This window comes from Lacerta agilis, chromosome 14, assembly GCF_009819535.1.
Source record: "Lacerta agilis isolate rLacAgi1 chromosome 14, rLacAgi1.pri, whole genome shotgun sequence".
NCBI lineage: Eukaryota > Metazoa > Chordata > Lepidosauria > Squamata > Lacertidae > Lacerta > Lacerta agilis.
The window spans coordinates 35983490-36004624 of record NC_046325.1 but is presented as its reverse complement, the minus strand read 5'-3'; the positions used below and the strand labels follow the sequence as shown (position 1 = coordinate 36004624).

Here is a 21135-nt window from a genome sequence, read left to right as displayed (position 1 = left end):
GAAATCTATATAAGATTTATAATTGTGCTGTTGCTCAATTTACAAATAGAAAGAAATGCTGTGAAACAAGACTGTTTAAATTGCTGCAGAAATGCTGTAAGTATGTACAAGAAATGCTGTGAAACAACACAGCCATATGACCTTAAATGAATGGTGTGACACCTCCTAAATAGTAAGATACAAAATGGAGGTGTGCAAGTGATTTCAGAGGACACACAAATAGGAGTTCAGTGGTCTAACTGCTGCAGATTGCACAGCTCAGTGGAAGGCTGGCCAGCTAGACCTTTTTACAAAGACTTTCAGAGCAAACCTATACTGAGTTTAATGGAGCTCATTCCCAAGTAACCGGCTATAAGATCACAAACTAGATGAGGGCCATGGTGCTTGGACAGATGCTAATAGATATATATTTGATACTGAAGGTGTTGATATTCTGGCTTCTGGCTTTCAAAAATGCTGCAAAAAAAAACCCAGCCAACCAGTATTTAGCAATCTCCAAAGGAATTAGAATATCTGAAGACACTGTGCAGTAAGCAAATTACTAGGGGAGGGAGACCCTATTCTTCCTAAGATAAGGGACTAGGTTTTTATTGAAGGCATGGTCTGCACATGCCACAGAGTTAAGTAGACTTGAGGATGCAGAATTCTGGGAATGGTACAGTGGACTGTATCACTTCAGAGTGCAGATGGAGAATATAATTTTTGAATGTTCCTCTATATCAAAAACTTTCTGCATAGTATACTAAGGATGTTTTTAAGGGCTTTTTGAGCATTGACAATGGTAGACACCTGGCGTTCATTGAAGCCCAAGGAAAGTGTTGCTGGGGAACAAACATCAGCAATGCTGGTCCTTCCCCAGCTCCCTAAAGATGTCTCCTTCCGACACCGAGCCTGGTAGAAAAAAGTATCTTGGAAAAAACAGGATTTTTTGCACAAGAGACTGGCGGCCATTTTTGGGTGCTGTGATCTCATATGATTTCACGCCAAGATTTGTTGTGCGCACACAGCCAGCACTTTTTAAGGGCTGCATTTTGCTCTTCTGCGAGAGCATGGGCCCCAAAATTCACATCTTTTGGACTCTGTGGTCTCCTGCAGGTCACGTGACTTGCACAGGAGCATGGCTAGGAAGACGTGCATCATGGTTTTGGGAGTCAAGATATTGGAGAGCATGTACTGCTGGACTGTGGAGCACAGTTAAGTAATCACTGTTCCAGAACATGCCTTTAGATTTCTTTCCCAGCACCCCAAGGAATATGTGAGGGTTCTAATACATGCTTTCAAACAACATTCCCTCCTCCCCTCCAATGCTCTAGAAGCTTGTATTTTAAAGCAGAAGATGTAAAACGAAAGGTGATGGATCACAACATTGTTTGGGGGGGGGGAAGAACCTGCAGAAAAATGGTGCGCCTTCTGCAGCCCTCCAGATTTCACTGGACTACAACTCCCATCAGCCCAAGCCAACATGCCCAATGGGCAGGGATGATGGGAGTTGTAGTCCAGTGAAATCTGGAGAGCCACAGGTGGCCCAGCCGTGCTGCCTTCAGATGCTTTTAAAAGATGGGGACTAGAAAAAACAACAACAAAAAGCAAGTTCCACACAGAAGGACCCAACACTTACTCATTTGTCAGCTTAAAATCATGTCAGCAGGATCCCCAGACACTGGGAGTATCTGAGAATCCTCGAAGACCACACCTTAAAAAAAAAAAAGAGGCAGGGCTTTTAACGACGACGGCTAATTGGATTCGGTTTGTTACTCTAACCAGGCCATTCCTCACACACCGACTCTCTGAGGAAGGCTAGGCTGAGAGAAATTCAATGGGCAGGGGACAGCGAAGGTCTCTGTTAGGTCAGGTTTGGCCCCTGTGCCACAGCGGCTCTGGATAACTTAACAAAATGGGGAACGGCTGGCCACCTTCGTCCAAAGCGTGTTCGCGCCCCTAACAGTGCCCTTCTCCTTTTCAGTGCTGAGTGTTGGGGAAGGAGGCTTCTGGGAGGGACAGGTAAAGGGCCGTGTGGGCTGGTTCCCATCGGACTGCGTGGAGGAAGTGCCCAATAAATCACAGGAAGGGAAGCAAGGTAGGTGCTCCAAACTGCCCTCTAGCCCCTTTCCCTCATATACAAATATATATATATACACACACACATACACACACACACACATATAGATTATCTAGATCTACACACACACTTATGTAGCCAAAACAGCACCATCCATGCATAAGTGGGAGTTGTCATCAGTCTTGGGGGAAGCCCAAGCTTTGTAGATGTGCAAAAAGGGGGGTTTGGGGGGAGAGGAACCACCAAGTGAGGGGGAAATCTCAAAGCAGCTTACTGAGGACTGAGCACGCTGTTTGGGCACAGAATGCTGACTGGCTGTTGGGGGGAAGAAAAGCAAAAGACTAGGGAGAATGGAAAGGGAAGGCATATTATTGGAAGACGGCATGTCTGACAGGCTGGCTGGCTGGCTGGGCACCCACATAACTTGTGCTTGGCCAAAAGTGCCTCTCTACCTTCTCAGCCCTACTCTATGACTTCAAAAGTTGGGAGGCGCTTTCAGCACTTTTTGGGGAGTGGGGGGACGTGGAGAAATTGTTAAGCGTTTGCGCTGCGCAGAAGGAGACATAGGGTTGTAGTCAAGCAACTTTTACTCAGAGTAGACACGTTGAAAGCAATGGCCGTGGCTAACTTAGGTCCGTTAATTTCAATGGCTAGAATTTTATTTCAATGGGTAAAAATGTGGCTACAACCTATGAATTCAATATCCATCAGCTAAGGCTTCTTCCTGCCCTCCTCTTCCACGTTTCAAAAATGACTTTTGTCACTGTGTCAGGTACAAGGAGCTATCTTTGCTTGCTTTAGGGTCATTTCCCCCACAAAAAGCCCCACACACCATGCCCCTGTGGAGGAATGCTATTCCTTCCAGAGAAATTGTCGTGAGGTAATTTGGCTGTCCTCAATAGGGGCTTTATCACCCCTTTTAATCTTCTATCCCAGGGGTAGGCAACCTAAGGCTCATGGGCTGCATATGGCCCAATCACCTTCTCAATCTGGCCCACGGATGGTCCAGGAATCGGCGTGTTTTACATGAGTAGAAAGTGTCCTTTTATTTAAAATGCATCTCTGGGTTATTTGTAGGGCATAGGAATTTGTTCATATTTCCCCCCCAAAATATAGTCTGGCCCACCACATGGTCTGAGGGACGGTGGACCGGCCCACGGCTGAAAAAGGTTGCTGACCCCTGTTCTATCCCTACCCTTTTTTAGCTTTTAGAATTAATCACTATTACATTTCCATATATTTCAAGGAAGAACACACTGGCCCCCTTTTGACATTACATGTCCTCCCCAGTTGCATGTGAAACCCATAGGGAGGGAAGGAGCCAGAAAATGGAGGAACAGCCAAAATAAAAGTAGAGCAGGCAACAATCTTCGGTTTAAATTCTGCCCCCGCCTCCTCCGTTGCAGATTTTCTTTTCAAAATGCGAAGGTTTTTTAAAAAATAATTTTAAAGCATGGAATTGAAGCGCCATCACCGGCAGCAACAGTGTACTGCTTCTTCCACACACACTTGTACCCAGATTTTCACTGCTAGAGACTTTTCCACCTTCTATCTTCTATCACTGTTTACAACATGGGTGGCCCTTCGAGTGTTATTCAACTCCAACTCCCATCAGCCTCAGGCAGCATGGCCAATGGTCACTGGGTGATGGAACTTGTAGTCCAATAACACATGGAGGGCCCTAATTTCCTCACGCCTGGTCTTCATGTTCATCATGCAATTTAACTGTGACCAAACTCTAGGAAGTGAAGAAGACCACACTGTTTTTAACTGGCCATATTTTCTTCCTGTCACGTGCTGCTCCCCATTTTCAAAACGAAACGCAGGGACAGTGGACTGATTTTCTCAGCAGGACCATGCACGAGGGCTCCTGGACATGAGGTGGCGCCCACTTTGCTCCTCCCCTGTTGTTCTTCTGCTGCACCAAACCATGGTTTGACTTAGCGTGTCATCTGAGCCATTAACTATCCTGGAGAAACCCATGGGACAAACCTTGGTTCCAGCTTGTGGTTGGTCTCATCAACACGCTAAGCCCACGGCATGGCTTAACTCAGCAGCAGAACAATTGGGCAGGAGCAAAGCAGCCACAATTTCCACTACGTCATGTTTCGGTTTAACATGATGTGCGAATCAGACCATAGCACATTTACAACGATGCTCCTATACTCACAGCCCTGCACACACACACACACACACACACGTTGCACATTGTTGGAAACTTTGCTGCCATCAGCTGCCCACGTTGGCTTCTGAAGAAGGGTGTGTGAGTAAACGGATTGGTAAACTGGCTGCAACTGGTTCCCTTTTTGTAAATGCAAGATTATTTAATGAGACAGTTCAATCTCACATTGGATCTGTATGTGCTCACTACAAAATATTTACAACCAGTGCTTTTTTTCTGGGGGAGGGGAGGTACTCACGGGTACGCAGTACTGGCACCTTTTTCGTTTTCAAATGTTAAACATGTGGCACTTACTGTAGCAATTCCATGGTGCGTACCAGCACCTTGGAAAAAAAGCACTGGTTGCAACTCAAAACGCATCTGGCAATATTTAGTATCTCGATAGGCAGTTAGGCAGGGCCTCGAGGGGAACTGGTAGGCTGGCATTCTTTGTTTATACACAACTGAGACAGATTTAACCTAGTCACAGGCTAAATCTGATGAATGCGATTTAAGCGCGTTTTCCCAGACAGAATTGTCCTACAATATGTTGTTACTACGCCTAACAGTTCAAAATGAGCCTCGCCAGCTGCAATGTGTGAAATAGCAGCCTGCGCGCTAGATGGTGCCTTCATCGTTACTCGAAAAAAGAGGCAATTCCCTGCTCAAAAGAGTTCTCGAGTGGCAGAGGGCGGGGGGCCGGCAAGATGTCCATAAGAACATTTATGTTCAAATGTATTTTGATACATATGAACTACACTTCATCCTCATAGGTGCAAGGGTATGTACTAGTGATGCGACTAAACTAGCCATACCCGGATAAAATGCAGTACCCCCTTCCGAGGAAACCAAACACATTTTAAAGCAGTTAAAACAATAGAACGGACTAACAGCAATCACCTGTACTTACAGTGCCCAGGCAAATACAAAGGTTTTACTCTGATGCCAAAAGAACTGGAGTGTTGGCACCAGCCATAAAGATTTATTTATTTATTAAGTAAGTAAGTAAGTAAGACCACAAACCTAACTAGCCTGCACAGTTTTTCACTACCTTGCTAGGGTCTGGCAGAGGAGGGCCAGAGAGATCCAGCCTTCCTGCAGCAACCCAATACATTTGTATGAAGGGTCCAAGTACGGGGTTTCCCTCCCGTAGCTGCCTGTTTGGTTCCTATGGCGGGTGCAGAGGAGGAATGGTCCATCCATAAGGCAGGCTGAGATTGCCACCTCTGGAGGCATAATCCATGGCGGGCCTCCTCTGCCACAACCAGAGATGTGAGGAGAAGCATCTGCATTAGTTTCCGGTTTTTGGAGCGTCATCAGAGACCTCTGCGCAGTTCTGCGGGGCTCTCGCGAGATCTCACCGCAACCTGGAGGCTACAACCTTTGGCGGGGGCTGCACAGGAGGTTGTGTGGCAAATGCACAGGGTGGCACCTTCTCATTTCACCTCAGGCAGCGAAATGGAACGGGCTGCCCCTGGGATGGAGCACTCCACCAGCTCACTCGCTTGCCAGTGACTGCCAAGCATTGTAGATCCAAAGCTATATTACTACTAACCACAATACAGTTGTACCTTGGAAGTTGAACAGAATCCGTCCCGGAAGTCCATTTGTCTTCCAAAACATTCGGAAACCAAAGCAAGGCTTCCGATTGGCTGCAGGAAGCTCCTGCAGCCAATCGGAAGCCCTGTCGGACATTTGGCTTCAAAAAATAGTTCGCAAACCGGAACAGTTGCTTCTGGGTTTGCGGCGTTCGGGACCCAAAACCTTTGAGAACTAAACTGTTTGAAAACCAAGGTATGACTGTAATAACATGCCACCAGTGTACATATGTGCACATGTGTGTGCTAAAGGCAACTCCAAACACAAAAGTTGGGGCTGTATTTTACTAGGGACAAATGCCAGACAATAATGGTTGTCCCTGGAAAATAGGGGTGCATGCAGTCAGCTTCCCTTTTGTTCCTTTCCCCTCTTCTCTAAGGTTGACACACTAATAGTTCCCCCCCCTTTCTGACTGCCTCCCCTCTTTGGGCATGCCACCAGCTGCGCTGAGCTTGTGCTGCCACTCACTGGCTGCTGGAGGAACCAGCAGGAAGGACAGGAGGTCCCAAAGTTAAGAAGGAAGATGCTGTCTGTGTACCAAGTGCCCTCCTGCAACCCTAATCCCCACGCCTTCTCTGCTTTGCTTTACAGAGAGCCGCAGTGACAAAGCCAAGCGACTCTTCAGGCACTACACGGTTGGCTCCTACGACAGTTTCGATGCCCCCAGGTGAGTGGACGGTGATCCCAAGAGGTTAGGCAATCTGTGGTTGTGTGCAAGGTGGAATTGTGTTGAAATGCGGCCGTGCAAAGGTGCACAAGAGTTTTAAGTGGGTTAACGGCATAAAGGCCACCCTTTCTGGTGACATCTTACTCATATCCAAACATAATCAGTTTCTGTGTGTTGTTCTTTAGACTCATTCATGAAAAGCCATACACTGCCTCCGGTCCAAACAGCGAAGTTTTCTGATTTTTGTGAGTGAAATTCTAGGACAGCCTCTCTGCCTATGCTTGCAGCATCAAATCAATAAGCCATGAAATGCATGCGCTGCCTGCCTATGAACACAGCCCCTTGCTGCCTCTTTGCGCATGTGGTGAAACAAACCAGAGAGTCACAGTTAAGCATAGCTTCCTATCATGTGCAAGCCAAGACGAATATGATGAACAGCTTCCAAACAAGCAAGGATGCAGTTCAAAATCGGCGTCTGAATCCTGTCTTCTTTGGGATTTTGCATAACAGGAAACTATGAGTAACTGATGCTTCCTGGCTTGTTTTATTGCTCATGAGAGGTAGCAAGGGATATGCTTTTGCATATCTTGGATTATTAAGCCAAGATTTGATCATTCAAATGTGGCTGTTGGGTCAGAAATAGAGCAAAAATAAAAATAAAAAATCTAATTTCAAAGCAAAGGATTTCAAGCTAATAGAGAGAATAAAGCTATTTTCAAAACTGTTGAAGGGGCAATCTTGCGGACAGTGGCTATAAGAGGGAATTATAACTAATTAACAAGTTGCTACTGATTATTAATTAACTAACCTTAACTTTCGGAAACATAAAATAATTTAACTTGCTCTTTGTGTTGTGGAAGCAAAGTATCCCTGAGTTCAAGACAACTGGATATATTTATTAGGGATATCATGTGATTTTTCTGTTCTGTGGGCTTCAGGCCCTTTCGGACAAGAGCATCTCTGGAAATTTAGGTTGATGCAGTTAAAGTGGATTTAAGCACTCTGTTGTCGCCCCAGCACAACAAATCCACTTTGAAAAAGAAACAGACGTTTTCCGCCTAGGAGAGTGGCATTGGAAAGTGTGAGATGAACACGTGATTCACAGAGGTGCGCAAACATCCTGCAGGCAGATTGGAACGAATACCTGTACTCAAAACAGACCAGATATAATCTAACCTCTATATAAGATTTGTGAAAGCAAATCAAGATGAATGCTCAATAAATAGGTCGACTGCGGGAGCCCACAGTGAAATTGGTGGAGCGGGGGGTGTCTTTAGTATTTCCTCTGTGGCTTGAGACTGCTGAAGCTCACACACTAGAAGAAGAAGAAGAAGAAGAAGAAGAAGAAGAAGAAGAAGAAGAAGAAGAAGAAGAAGAAGAAGAAGAAGAACTACTACTTTTAGGAAGGTTTAGTGAGATTGCAACCTATTCTCAGTCACCTGAGAGCAAGCCCTGTTGAACACAGTGAGACTTCTGAGTAATAGGGCATGGCATTGCACTGTGAATAGGATTTGCTTCATACTTGGTATATAACTGTGTTTGGGAGTGGAGAAGGAACAGGTATCGATCTGCTTATTACGTTCCTCTGTAGCGTGTGGCTTGGCTCATTTGCTTGAGTCACGTAGTGATGTGCTCGACAGGCATCATGGTGTGATGTGTTCGGTTTACTCTGGCTGACTGCTTACAGCAGTGATGGCCAAACTTGGCCCTCCAGCTGTTTTGGGACTACAACTCCCATCATCCCTAGCTAACAGGACCAGTGGTCAGGGATGATGGGAATTGTAGTCACCCCAAAAAAGCTGGAGGGCCAAGTTTGGCCATCACTGGCTTACGGCACGGCATTCAAGAGTCTGAATTATTGAGAGTAAAGCGGGAACGCACAGGAGGGGCACTAGTGCATGTAATAAGAATGGATTGGATGGTTGTCTCATCCTTTGCAGCCTGGTGGTTCTGTCAGGAGTCTTTGAAGGCTTCGCGGTGATTTCAAGTCAAAGGTGGGATGTGATAAAGTGTGAACCTCGTGCCAAAGAAGACGAGAAGGAGTTGTTTGACAGTAGAACTGTCACCCACAGGAGGTTGTGGACTCTCCTTCCCTTGGGGTTTTTAAGCAGAGGTTGGATGATTGGAAGGCCAACTGTGATGGATGCTTTAGCTGAGATTCATGCCTTGCCTGGGGTTGGACTAGATGACCCTTGGGATCCCTTCCAATTCCACGATTCTATGACTGCTTTCTACACACAAGTTTAAGGGGCAGTCATGTTTGTCTGCTGCAGCAACCAAGAGTACTAGGGCACTTTAAAACAGGAGTTGCTAACCCCCAGTTCAGTGGCTTGTGATCCACCGCTGCCCCAAAGCCCCTCTTGCAAATTTTGGTGACAGCAGCAAAAGGAAAAACCAAATGAAGCAGAGACAGAGCTGAGGTGGGTGGAAACTCCGCACACTTATGTGAATGGAAACTACCTCCCCCCCCCCCCGCTCAACAGATTGATAATTTAATTAGCAAAAAGATAGCAGTAAGACCCCCACTGAATGAATCACCTGAGGACTGCTATGGAATCGTAGAATTGTCATTGGAAGGGACCCTGAGGATCATCTAGTCCAAGCCCCTGCAATGCAGGAATTTGCAGCTGTCCCATGCGGGGTTCGAACCTGCAACCTTGGCGTTATCAGCGCCTCACTCTAACCAACTGAGCTATCCAAGCTGTTCAGTGTGCATGTGAGAGATTGCGGGGTAGCCGCACCCCTTTGGGCCAAACCCAGTGCTGTCACTTGGCCCCTGGAGGATTGGCCAAGATGAATGGGGCCCTAAAGCCAAAAAGGGTTAGCCTTAAAGACCATCAGATTTATTATGACACAGGCTTTAGGTGGACGAGAATCCACTTCATTCAAGGCAGCGAGTCCTAAGTGACTGTGATTAAAGGTTTTGTTTCCTGATTCCCATTGGACGGTTAAGCTGATTTTGCTTTACCTGCCTTGGCTTGAAACATGTTGTATTATGGGTAACGTGTGCGTGCCTGTCAAAGAGAATAACATTTACTAAGAAACTGCTGAGGCCCCGTATGGATGGAAAGAATGCATTATAAAGCCAGGAGTAGCATACATGTATTCCCATAATGGATAACGATGTCTTTTTAAGTTATAATAACTTGTTTTAGTGGTAGTACTAGTAGCGGTGGGAGTGGTAGAAAGCATATTTCTATGGCTAGATGCCTTACGGGTTGGAGAAGGAAAAAAACACTTCCCAGAAGCTAAAAATCTAAAGGATTTTCCTATTTTTCTTTTGTACTCCCCAAGTCAAATAGTAATACAGTACATATCTGCAGTGCTTTTTTCCTAGAAAAATAGGTGGCAGTAATCACCTTGAAGTTGTTACAGTAAATGCCACACTTTTTAATAACAACAGCAGCAGCAACAACAACAACAACAACAAAAAGAGGTGCCAGTACTGTGTACCCTTGAGGACCCCCCTGAAAAAAAACACTGCTTATCTGTAACTATAAGCATTTCGTCAGGATGCTGGATCAAGTGGGCCACTGACCTGATTGACGTGGTTGGCGCTGTGGTCTAAACCACTGAGCCTCTTGGGCTTGCCGATCGGAAGGTTGGCGGTTCAAATCCCCGCGACGGGGTGAGCTCCCGTTGCTCTGTCCCAGCTCCTGCCAACCTAGCAGTTCAGAAGCACGCCAGTGCAAGTAGATAAATAGGTAATGCTGCAGCGGGAAGGTAAACGGTGTTTCTGTATGCCCTCTGCTTCTGTCATGGTGTCGCCTTTGACTGGACTGAACCGTCCAGGACTCCTTTACCTTTTTACTTTGACCTGATCCAGCAGACATGTTTTATGATATGACGTGATAACATTTATTTTATATTATATTCAGAGAGAGAGACTACTGCTTTGTAGTGCTCAAAACGCTCACTTAAATCATCTCAGCAGTCTTTACATCAACCCAGTAATGTAGACAGTAATGTACTATCCTTGCATTAAAGGTAAAGGGACCCCTGACCATTAGGTCCAGTCGTGTCCGACTCTGGGGTTGCGGCGCTCATCTCGCATTACTGGCCGAGGGAGCCAGCGTACAGCTTCCAGGTCATGTGGCCAGCATGACTAAGCCGCTTCTGGCGAACCAGAGCAGCGCAAGGAAACGCCGTTTACCTTCCCGTTACCTTCCTTGCATTAGATGAGGGCTAATGCTGAGACACATTACGCTTGCATCCTGCCCCTCCTTCAAGGAGCTCAGAGCAGCATAGAACATCATCCTATGCACACATTTTGCCCTTCTAACAATCTTGTGAGGTAAGCCAGTCACTAGGCCACACATCCCATAAGACTCATGAAGCCGGTCTGCCTCCTCAGGCCTAGTGCGATGTTCTAACTCAGGGGTTAGCAAACTTGTTCAGCAGGGGGCCGGTCCACTGTCCCTCAGATCTTGTGGGGGGCCAGACTATATTTTTTTGGGGGAATGAATGAATTCCTATGCCCCACAAATAACCCAGAGATGCATTTTAAATAAAAGGACACATTCTACTCATGTAAAAACACAGTGATTCCTGGACCATCCACAGTCCGGATTTAGAAGGCGATTGGGCCGGATTTGGCCCCCAGGCCTTAGGTTGCCTACCCATGCTCTAACTGCTATGTAGCACCAACTGTCCTGATGGCTCGCCAATGGGCCAAACTAAATGTGGTGGCAGATCCGAGTGTCTAAACCTGGATCTGCTACAATCACATAAAAAGAACTGTTGGGGGGCTGATTTAAGGAAGAAAAGTGTCGTGGGAATGAGGAGAGCTAACCCTCCGCCACTGCTACAGATTACTTCCTTGGAACCCCTCTGTACTCACTAGGGATGGGTGAATCTGTCAATTTTGGTTCCCCCCATTTTCCTGTCTTCAATTTTCCTCCTATCTGCAGCAGCATGAAAATCCACCAGCATTTAGCAGAAACATTTCTTGACACAGTTTCACTTGCAGTTTTCTCTAGTGTACACTTTTTGCAACTGATTTCCCCTAATATAATGCTTCTTTGTATTCTCTTTTCACCAATACATGCATTTTTTGTGCACATTTCACCTTTAAAATACATTTTTTTGTAGACGTTATTTGTTTGGAGAACTGCATCACACAATTCAGAGAAGTGCATATTTCGAAGGGTAGCTGTGTTTCAGTCCTCATATGTTTCAGGTAGTGTGAATTGGGGAGCTTCATAATGAAACGCGAGCTGAACTTCCATTTCTCCCATGCGCTCCTTTTGCTTCTTAAACCTCCCCGGTTACGGCAGGTACAGCTTTTAAACACCCAGATCTGCTCATGTCGCATCTACTTTGGCTCAGCTGCTGATTTAGGCAGATGCAGCTACTCTTGTTACATCTGGGGGCAAGAATGTAAAGCAACTTGTCCTGGTTCTGCATTTGACATATTGAGAAAACTCGGCTACTTCAAGTTTTCAGCTTCGTTGGGCACAAGACCCTGTGCAGCCACAAAGCTGGAGGACCAGGCTGTTTCAGCTCCTAAAATAAGCAGAAAGGTCTCCCTTTGCCTCTAAGTAAAAGGGTGGGAAATCTGTGGCCCTCCAGCTGACATGGTCTGGGATAATGGGACTTGTTGTCCTAACCAGGGGCAGCCCAAGACATTTCGGCACCTGAAATGGCCTCCCCTCACTCCCCACCAGGAAAGAAGGGGGTCAGGGAAGATCTATATCAGGAACAAAGAGGGAGCGGGATAGAGATCTGCTGCCCCGGTGGACCCTGCCGCCTGAGGCTGCCACCTCACCTCGCCTCACAGGTGGGCCGGCCCTGTGTTCAGCGACATTGTGAAGGCCTCAGGTTCTCCATCCCTGCCTCCCGTAAATGCACGAGTTCCCACTGGTCGGGCCACTGGCGAAATATCTCTGAGCTTCTGTCTCCTGCATCTGGAGGAGGAGGAGCCCAATTTTTTCAGCTCTCTTATTAGACTAATTATGGTAGCACCCACCACTTCCAGATCGAGTTACATGAATCATTTAGTCGGCACTCACAGTGCACAATGTGCTTTATTATCTTTACCTTGATTAGCCTCTCAAGAAGCCTGGGAGGTGTGTGGGGGACTGAGACAGTGGGACTTGCCCAAGGGTCATTCTGTGGAGTGGGCTTTCTCGGCCTAAGGCTGCATATACATACATTCACAGCAAATGACTTCCTCCCCCACCCACCCCATCCCAAAAGAATCCTGCAGGCTGCAGTTTGCTAAGGGAGCTGGGAATTGTAGCTCTGTGAGGGGGAACTATGGTTCCCAGGATTTTAATTTTTTTTGTGTGGGGGAGAAGCCACGTGTTATAAATGTATGGTGTATACACAGCCCATGTCCATGTTCCATATTCTGCCAGGCTGAGTCTGCAATCCTCTCATTCAGAGCTTTTGCCCTTAAATGCAGCCTAAAAAATATTGTAAATGCACTACGTTGATACCACTCCCATTGTGCCTCCATACTCAGCTCCAGTTGGAGTTACTGCATTCTCAGGATTCCCAATTGCAGACCTTTCCAAGTGTCCCTATTTTCCAAGGGCAGTCCCGGATTTACAGAACCCATCCCGGTTTCTGGTTTGAACCTGGAATGTCCTGATTTCCCTTAGGCTGTCCCTATTTTCATTGGAGAACTGTCGGAGGGTATGCAGTTTCACAGTCTCCTCCTCTTTTCCAGTCCCGGTTCTTGAAAGGAGCAAAACTGCAGGCCCAGAACCAGTACCTGCCACTCTAGGGCAGTGGTTGAGGCCCAGGCGGTGGCAGGGCCCACCTGCGCTGATGTCTTGTGGTTTGACAGCCGCCCAGTGAGGGATGTTGCCTGGGCAAGATTTCTGGGGGGGGGGGGGCACACAGAGAGGCCTAGAGGGGCACATTTGGCCAATGCACCTGAGGTGTCCCATCCCTGCTTTTGCAGGAGTTTGAACCTGGGAAAACACCTATATTGAAAACACGTCATCTCTCCGTACTTCCTCAGGTGCTAACTTTTGGGTTTTGTGGAACTTCTAGGGAGTTTTAGTTTTCTTTGAGACCCAGCCAGATGGGCGGGGTATAAATTATTATTATTATTATTATTATTATTATTATTATTATTAACGCTGTAGGGCAGGAGCAGGGAAACATCTTTTTTCAGCCTGAGGGCAGTCTTCCCTTCTGAGCAACCTTCATACAGTAGGCTGGTTTCTACACACACTGACACACCCTTGTAGTATATCCTCCATCCAGGCAAGGAAGGGGCACCATCAGAGTTCAATGACATATTCCAACCAGGCAAAAACACTAGCGATGCAAAGCAGGGCCTGTGAGGGGAGCAGGGGCGAATTTAGGGGAGCACGGCTGGTTCAGTTGCGCTGGGTGCAGATCTGCAGAATCGCCACAGGGGGCACCACAACTATGATTTAGAATGGAGCTTGAGAAGGCAGGGGGACTGAATTTTGGCATTGCACAGGGTGCCACTGAACTTTGAGATCCCAGAGTCCGCCACTGAAGGGAGTGATTTGAGGAGGGTGTGTTTGCAGCCTGCAGAATAATTCCATCGGCCAGCTAAGAGAGGCCTGAAGGTCCACATTTGACCCCTGGACTTGAGGTCGCCCACCTATGTTGTAGAGCAGGGATGTCCAACCGGTCAGAGGCGATCGACAGGTCGATCCCCGGGTGACAGCAGTTGATCGCGGTCGATCACGGGCTCATTTTCCTCCGTGGGGGAAAAAGAGCACCCGGCCCTGCCCCCTCGCTTTGTCCTTTAATCTCGCACGATTGCAAAAACGGAAGACGGAGTTATGGCGCGTGCCCCCTCCCCAAAAAAGCACACCCCCCTCAAATAAGCTCAGCAACTTTTGCTTCCCCCCCAAAAAAGCCACCCTAAAAAAAATCAACAACTTTGGCTTGCCAGTCCCGCCACCTACTTTTTCCGGAAGTAGATCGCAATCTCTTGGGAGTTGGATATCCCTATTTTAGAGCTTTTAAAATGTGATTGCCTACCGGCAGCCTGAACTAATATAACCCACTCTGCTCACTCCATACCCTCCAACATTTCTCCGATGAAAATAGGGATGCCCTATTCCATAATAAAATAATAATGATGATGATTTTACTATTTGTACTCTACCCATCTGACTGGGTTTCTTCAGCCACTCTGGGTGGCTTCCAACATATATAAAAACTTAATGAAACATTAAACATCGAAAACTTCCCTATACAGGGCTGCCTTCAGATGGCTCGGATAACTCCATACCCTCCAACATTTCTCTGATGAAAATAGCGACTTCCTAAGGAAAAGCGGGACATTCTGGGATCAAACCAGAAACTGGGACGGCTTCTAGAAATCCGGGACTGTCTTTGGAAAAAAGGGACACTTGGAGGGTCTGCAATTCAGGTCTCTTTCCCCTCATCCAACTGGGCTGGTAGCAGCACTTGGCACCCTCAGGCAACTGCCTGGTTCCAAAAGTCTGGTGCGACCCACTGGCACTGATTCCTGGCTTAAACCCCCTCCCCCTGCTCACCCAACAGGCGGCAGCTACAAGGAGCCATTTTAATTTCCCACAATACCCTGGAGTTACACTCAGCTTGGCTCTTTGGGGCATTGTGGGAAAACTGAAACCAGTGCTGTCCGATGCCACACCACAGGGTCTGTTTAGTGGGAGGCTCACAGGCATGGGAGAAGACCCCCCCCCAAGGGCACTGTGCTGAGGACCCCCTCAAATCTGGAGCAGGCCTTGATGTGCCAACTCAAAGGCCTGGTGGAGCAGGCGATTGCCGCCCACTAACCTGCTTCCAGGCCCCACGACCATTTCCCAGTCCCTGCAGCTCCAAATGGTTACTGCACTCTGTCTGTAGCTCCCCAGCCTAGGCTTCTTAAATCTCGTACATATTACCGCTGTCTCAGTTTACAGGCCTCTTGTCAGCCCATGAATAAAAAGAACTGACAAGAGGTGGCAGACTTCCCAGGTAGATTAAAAGTCTGATGTAGACTCAAGATTTCTTAAGTCCTCTCTGGGCACGTCTTAAACTGAAAACTTAAAAGCTGACTAAAGTAGTCCATTCTTAGAACCTGGCAAGGGCAAACCACACATTTAAAACCCCACAGGGAGGAAAAATGAGAATTTGAAAACAGCAGGTGGGGGAGAGGATTAAGCACCATCTCTCATTCTTCCTCACCTTAGAATTCATAGAATTGTAGAGTTAAAGGGACCCCCCAGGGTCATCTAGTCCAACCTCCTGCAATGTAGGAATCATGCTCACAGCCACCCCTGGATGGGCTCAAACCAGCAACCTTCTGGTGAACAGCCAGGCACACTGACCCATTGCACCACGAGGCTTCCTTGCTACCACTTCCCTGATATCAAGCACAGTTTCTTAAGGGTCACTGGCCTATAGTTAACACACTTTTGTGTGTAACATGTAGTTTGCCCCTGTTCCTAATTGATACACCAATCTTTTAAAAAACAACAACACATATCTTAATACATAAGTTATACAATTGTCATCGTTTATCTTACACTCTTTGACTTCCACACACATCCCTCTGTGGGGTCTTATATCATCCTTGTTAAGATGCATCTCCTTAATTACCACCCCTCTTCTGCTTGTTTTAACTGCTGCTCATATATCTAACCCCACTTAGAAGCTTATCTGATTGTTATATTTCTTTAAATATTCACCAAAGTATTCCCACTCTTCTTTTATATCCGACTCATCTTGATTTCTTACCTTTGCAGTCAACATTGCTAGCTCCACATACTCTATTAGCTTAATCTGCCAGTCTATTTTTGCGGGACTATTTTTGTCCTCCCGCCTTTTGACATAAATTATTCTGGCCACTGTTATTGCGTAGAAGAAAAGACTGAGTACTTTTTGGGGTATTTGCCCCTCTGCTATACTCAATAAGAACATCTATGGTTTCTTGGAACCCTTAACATCTTTTTTAGTTCTGAGTATATCACCTCCCAATACTCCTTGGCTTTCTTGCAACCCCACCACATGTGTATAAATGTCCCTTCAATCTCTTCACATTTCCAACATAAATTGGTGATACACCCATCTTCTATGACTTAGTGTAACCCCCACCACCACCACCACCATGTACACTACCTCTACAATTCTGGCATTGGGATGACAGGCTTCTTCGCTCACTCTCATGCCCATTCACCCTCTTTCACCAACAATGGTTTGTGCCCATGCAGACTAAGAACTAAGACCAACAGTAGGTGGAGCCAGACCCAACAGCAGGCAGAGCCACCCCCTAGACTGGCTGTAAGGAAAGAGGCAGCTGGCTGAGGTTGGTAGGTCAGGGCTCCATTCGCCCTAATGGACTGACCTCCACTTTCATTCACCCTCTCCTGGCTCCATAAACAACAACAACAACAAAGAAAAAGTGCTAAGGTGAACAACTACAAATGAAGCTTGTCACTTTGCTGGAGCCTTCCTGCTCTCCTGCCTGAAACCGTTTTGTTTTACCCCAAAGCTAATATCATTACTGTAGAGTCAACTCACATCCCCTACTCTAGTTTCCAAGCCCTGTGTTCCTCAACTCTCCTCTTTACTGTACTGATATGCCCCAAATTCTGATCCATGTCCCCACTTGCCTCTGAAATTCTGATCTCCTCCCCCACAACCCCAGCCATTCCCAGGACTGGCAGTTCTGCCCTCCTTTGTGACCCACATGCCACAGGGAACATCTCAGTGTTCTGATGGGGTTTTTATGTGCATGACTGGCTCCCTTCCTCTGTTCTGTCCCTCGGGCTCCTGTCTGTGACCCTCAATCTCTCTTTTTTAAAATATCTTTTTATTAAATTTTTAACAACAACCAAAACCACCAACCAACATTCACACATACATACTACTATGCATTCATACATTTAAATTAAAACAAACAAGCAAATTAGATAGACAAAAATATACCTACATCGTTCAAATTCTTCTTTTACAATTATACCTTATTACAATACTAACTAATAGATAAATATATGTGTTATATTTTAGCCTTTGTATACAAAGAAAAGGCTGTATTAAATATTAACTTTAGACTTCCCTAATTCATCTCCCCATTAAACCAAGTTAAGCAAAACAAACTAACAAAAAAAAATGACGCTGACATCAACCACTATGTTTCTATTCCTTATTCATAAGATTTCACATATTACTTTACCAATATATCATTTCAAGATTGAGCAAAGATTATTCCAATACAAGTACCGTGTTGGTGCTACACAGCACCAACCCTCGATCTCAAACCACTGTCCTCCACAGTTCAACCTGAGCTCTGCCCCACCCTTCCCCGTCGCCCTGGATCCTTCCATTTGGCTCTCCCTCCCCAGCGGACCCAGTTATTCCGAGCTTGTGTGCCGCTGATGCTCCGATTCGCACTGCGCTGTGTTTCTTTCTGTCGGCAAATGTCCTTGAGCTCAGAAGGCAGGCAGTGCATCCGAAACTGGGCTGGCTTTGAATCTGGAAGCGGGAGCGCTTGATCCGGAGCTCTTGGCCGAGGTGCCGGCGTGGAGGGTCTGCTCGCCCGTGCAGAAGCTCGCCCTTCCTTCTTCCCACCACGGGGCTCGCACGATTCCTGCTTAGGGTTCTTGGTGCCAAGTGGCTGGATAGGCCCAGAACCCCCTGGGACAGTGGTCTTTGCCTGCAGCCAGACAGAGAAGATGGGTCGTGCCAGGATGCCAGCAGCCATGTGAACCAGTTGGGCAGCACCATGGGGACAGATGTGACTGGGTGAGTGGAGTGGGTGTTAGACCAGCCAGGATGGGCAGTGTGTAACGGGAGTGCTTTTGTGGCAGGGAAATACCGGTAATCAGCGCACATCTCTCCCCTTCCCTGTTGTGACCCATTTCACTTCACCTGTGTACTGACCTGCTTCTGTAACAGGAATAAAATTTGAAGTGGGAGACTTGTTTGCTAGTGCAGGACAAGGTTCACCCACCAATGGGGGAGATAAATCTCTTGACTCCGAAGAACTAAGAAGCGTAAGTCATGAGAAGGCAGGTGCAATCGTTGCGGGGAAGTGTGTGTTTGAAGGAGAAGGCTGTTAGTTTTAGAGAGTTTGCACACTGTACCTTGCAAAGAGCTGTGCATTGTTACTTCGCCGCTGTGCGTGCCAAGTTACTGAACGTTGTGTGCCCATGTGGGAGAGAAAGACTGAGAGCTTATGCACACTTGACGTTTTGTCCCATTTATCCTGCCCAGGGGGCAGAATAGTTTTAGTTTTATACTGCGGCAGCAGTTGCTCCCACCTTCTGTATTGTGTCAGAAATAGGCAGTTACAGTAGTTTCCCCTTCATGCTGACCTCTTGTGAATCACCTTTAGCCACTGCTTAACGGTAGGCTCCGAATTTATGAGGGCAAACCTGCAGCTGAAATACTGCAGAGGGGAAAGCAGCCTTGGCTGGGTGGGCAGGATGAGAGAGATTAAAGAGAAGTAAAATGTCCAGAGGAGGAAGGGTTAATCACACACACACACACCCCACACACACTGCTTCTCTTCTCAAAACGGGCCCCTCCCAAAGCTGCTTTTCTTTTCTTTTTTCTTTTCTTTCTTTAAAAAAAAACAACAACTCTTAATGCTTTATTACTTGCATCTGCAAGTAACATGCAGTTTGCCCCCATCTGATGAGACAAATATCACCACAGGTAATGTGTCACTCTAGTTCAGTGTGTGTGTGTGTGTGTGACCTTATCGAGATTGTTTAAACATTACTGACCTTGTGACAATGTGCCGTTTGTATACATATCAGTATCATGTCCCTGTACATACCAGCAGTCTGAAAAATAGTATCTCCTCCCTCCCCCAATCAACTTTTGTGGCTATAGGAATGTGTGCTTTTATTTTAAAAAATATATATGACAAGAAGCATTGAAAAGTATCTAATTTGTCTGATCTACAGCACAGCTACTTGAGTGAACTTCTGCCAATTGGGGGTGGGGGTGGGACATGTGGGGCTGCTTTCAGTGACATATGTTGAGGCTCTTGGTGGCTCAAAGCCTTTGCATTGAAGTTTAGCCTTGCTTATTGATAAATGTCTGCCATTTCATTTGTCAAAGACTTCTATGCGCTCCAGAGGAAGATATCCTTTCCCTTGTTCTGGGGACACCCCCCCCAAGCAACTATCTGTGTAGCCTACCATGCAAGTACCGTATGAAATATTGTGCAGCCTTGCAAATATATCTGTGTAAGTTATTATCTTGTTTGTAGGCGCCTGTGTTTGACATTTGTGACCTTTATAAAAAGAACCACTTTTTTTGTAAAAGGAACACCTTCACGGAAATTTCCTAGAGGAAATTCTTTAAGGTGAGCAGGACGATTGCTCTTTACAAGCAATCTGCTTGTATGTGTGAGTGTGCAAATGCAAATATGACTAGCCGAACATGAAGAATACTAGCTTATTTTACATGTCTGTGAGAGAAAGATGGCGGGCGGGTGGGGCGACGGTGCTGTTCTGCAACTTGAAGGATGGTACAGAGAAGAGTTGTGTGATGGTTGGGAAGATAAAGCACAACCTTACCTGCAAAGGTTAATTTATAAGCTCCTCTGAATTCTGCACAGCAAACTCCCAAGTAAACTTTTTCAGGGCACCAACGCTGTGTGCTATTTACTTGGAAGTAACGCTCACTCACCAAAATTGTATTCACTGCCAAATTATGCTGCACAGAATTAAGCTATAAAGTCTCTGTGTGTGGTTCTATGTACATTTTTGCCTGGAGGCAAATCCCATAGAAATCACTGGTACTTGTAGCTTTATCCTGAGCACACGTACTCTGAAGTACAGTAAGGGTGAATTCAGGTGCACCCTGTGATGTATATGCAGGAACTATGCGGAATGTAATGTGTAAAGGGATTTGGGACTGTGATGGGCTCTGGTGTTCACGAATGAAAAAGCAGCTGTCGAAACCTTGCTTGCTGAAAACATGGCGGCAATGGAGCCATTCATGCATTCGGGGTGACCCTGTCCAACTCATTGCTGATTTTCTATTCAAGGTTCCCTTCTTCCCTGAATACCGAGGTGGAGCTGCAGCTGGTACTGGTGCCACTGCTTAAGAGAGTTGCCTAGCCCCAAATGCAGCTATGGCACCAGGAGCAGGGGACTAGATAAAGATTCCCTTCTCCAATCAGCTGCCCCAATTCCAAAGGCAAATCCATTTCCTCCTGGGGCTGTTCCTATAGGGATCCCTCATCCAGTGCTAAAAAGTCCTACTGTTGGGGGTGAGGAAACCTATTTATACAGTGATCCCAGAGCCTTTTGACAGGAGGACTCAAGTGAGAGAGGGGATCATAAGGGAGCTCTTTCCAGAGAGATGGAGCCAGCTGTTCAGAAAGCGAGCCATTGCCTACTGTAGACCTAAAATGCAGTTTTGTTACAGAGTGGAAAGGCAACTGTAGCTGGCATGTTGGCTTCTATTTCCACAGGGTATATCCTCTCATACAGAACAAGCCCTGCTGGTTTTGACTACGGAAAGGACATTCAGTCTAGCATCCTGTTTCCCATAATAGCCAGCCAGATGCCTCTGGAAAACCCACAAGCAGAACATGCTTATTGCCGCCACCCCCAGCAGATAGAGGCTTCTTCCTTTAACCACCGTAGCCAATAGCCACGGATAGTCTCATCCTCTGTAACTTTGTCTAATCCCCTTTTATGGCCATCTAAGATAGCGGCCCTC

General features: G+C 46.5%; 1 protein-coding gene across 1 annotated transcript in view; it reads left to right on the top strand.

The window, feature by feature from the left end:
- Positions 1-21135, top strand: part of SHANK1 (SH3 and multiple ankyrin repeat domains 1) — a 109836-nt gene that overhangs the window by 58168 nt on the left and 30533 nt on the right. Inside the window, 2 exon segments of the mRNA XM_033169946.1 lie at positions 1964-2077; positions 6411-6486. Coding sequence (XP_033025837.1) covers positions 1964-2077; positions 6411-6486 — 190 coding nt within the window.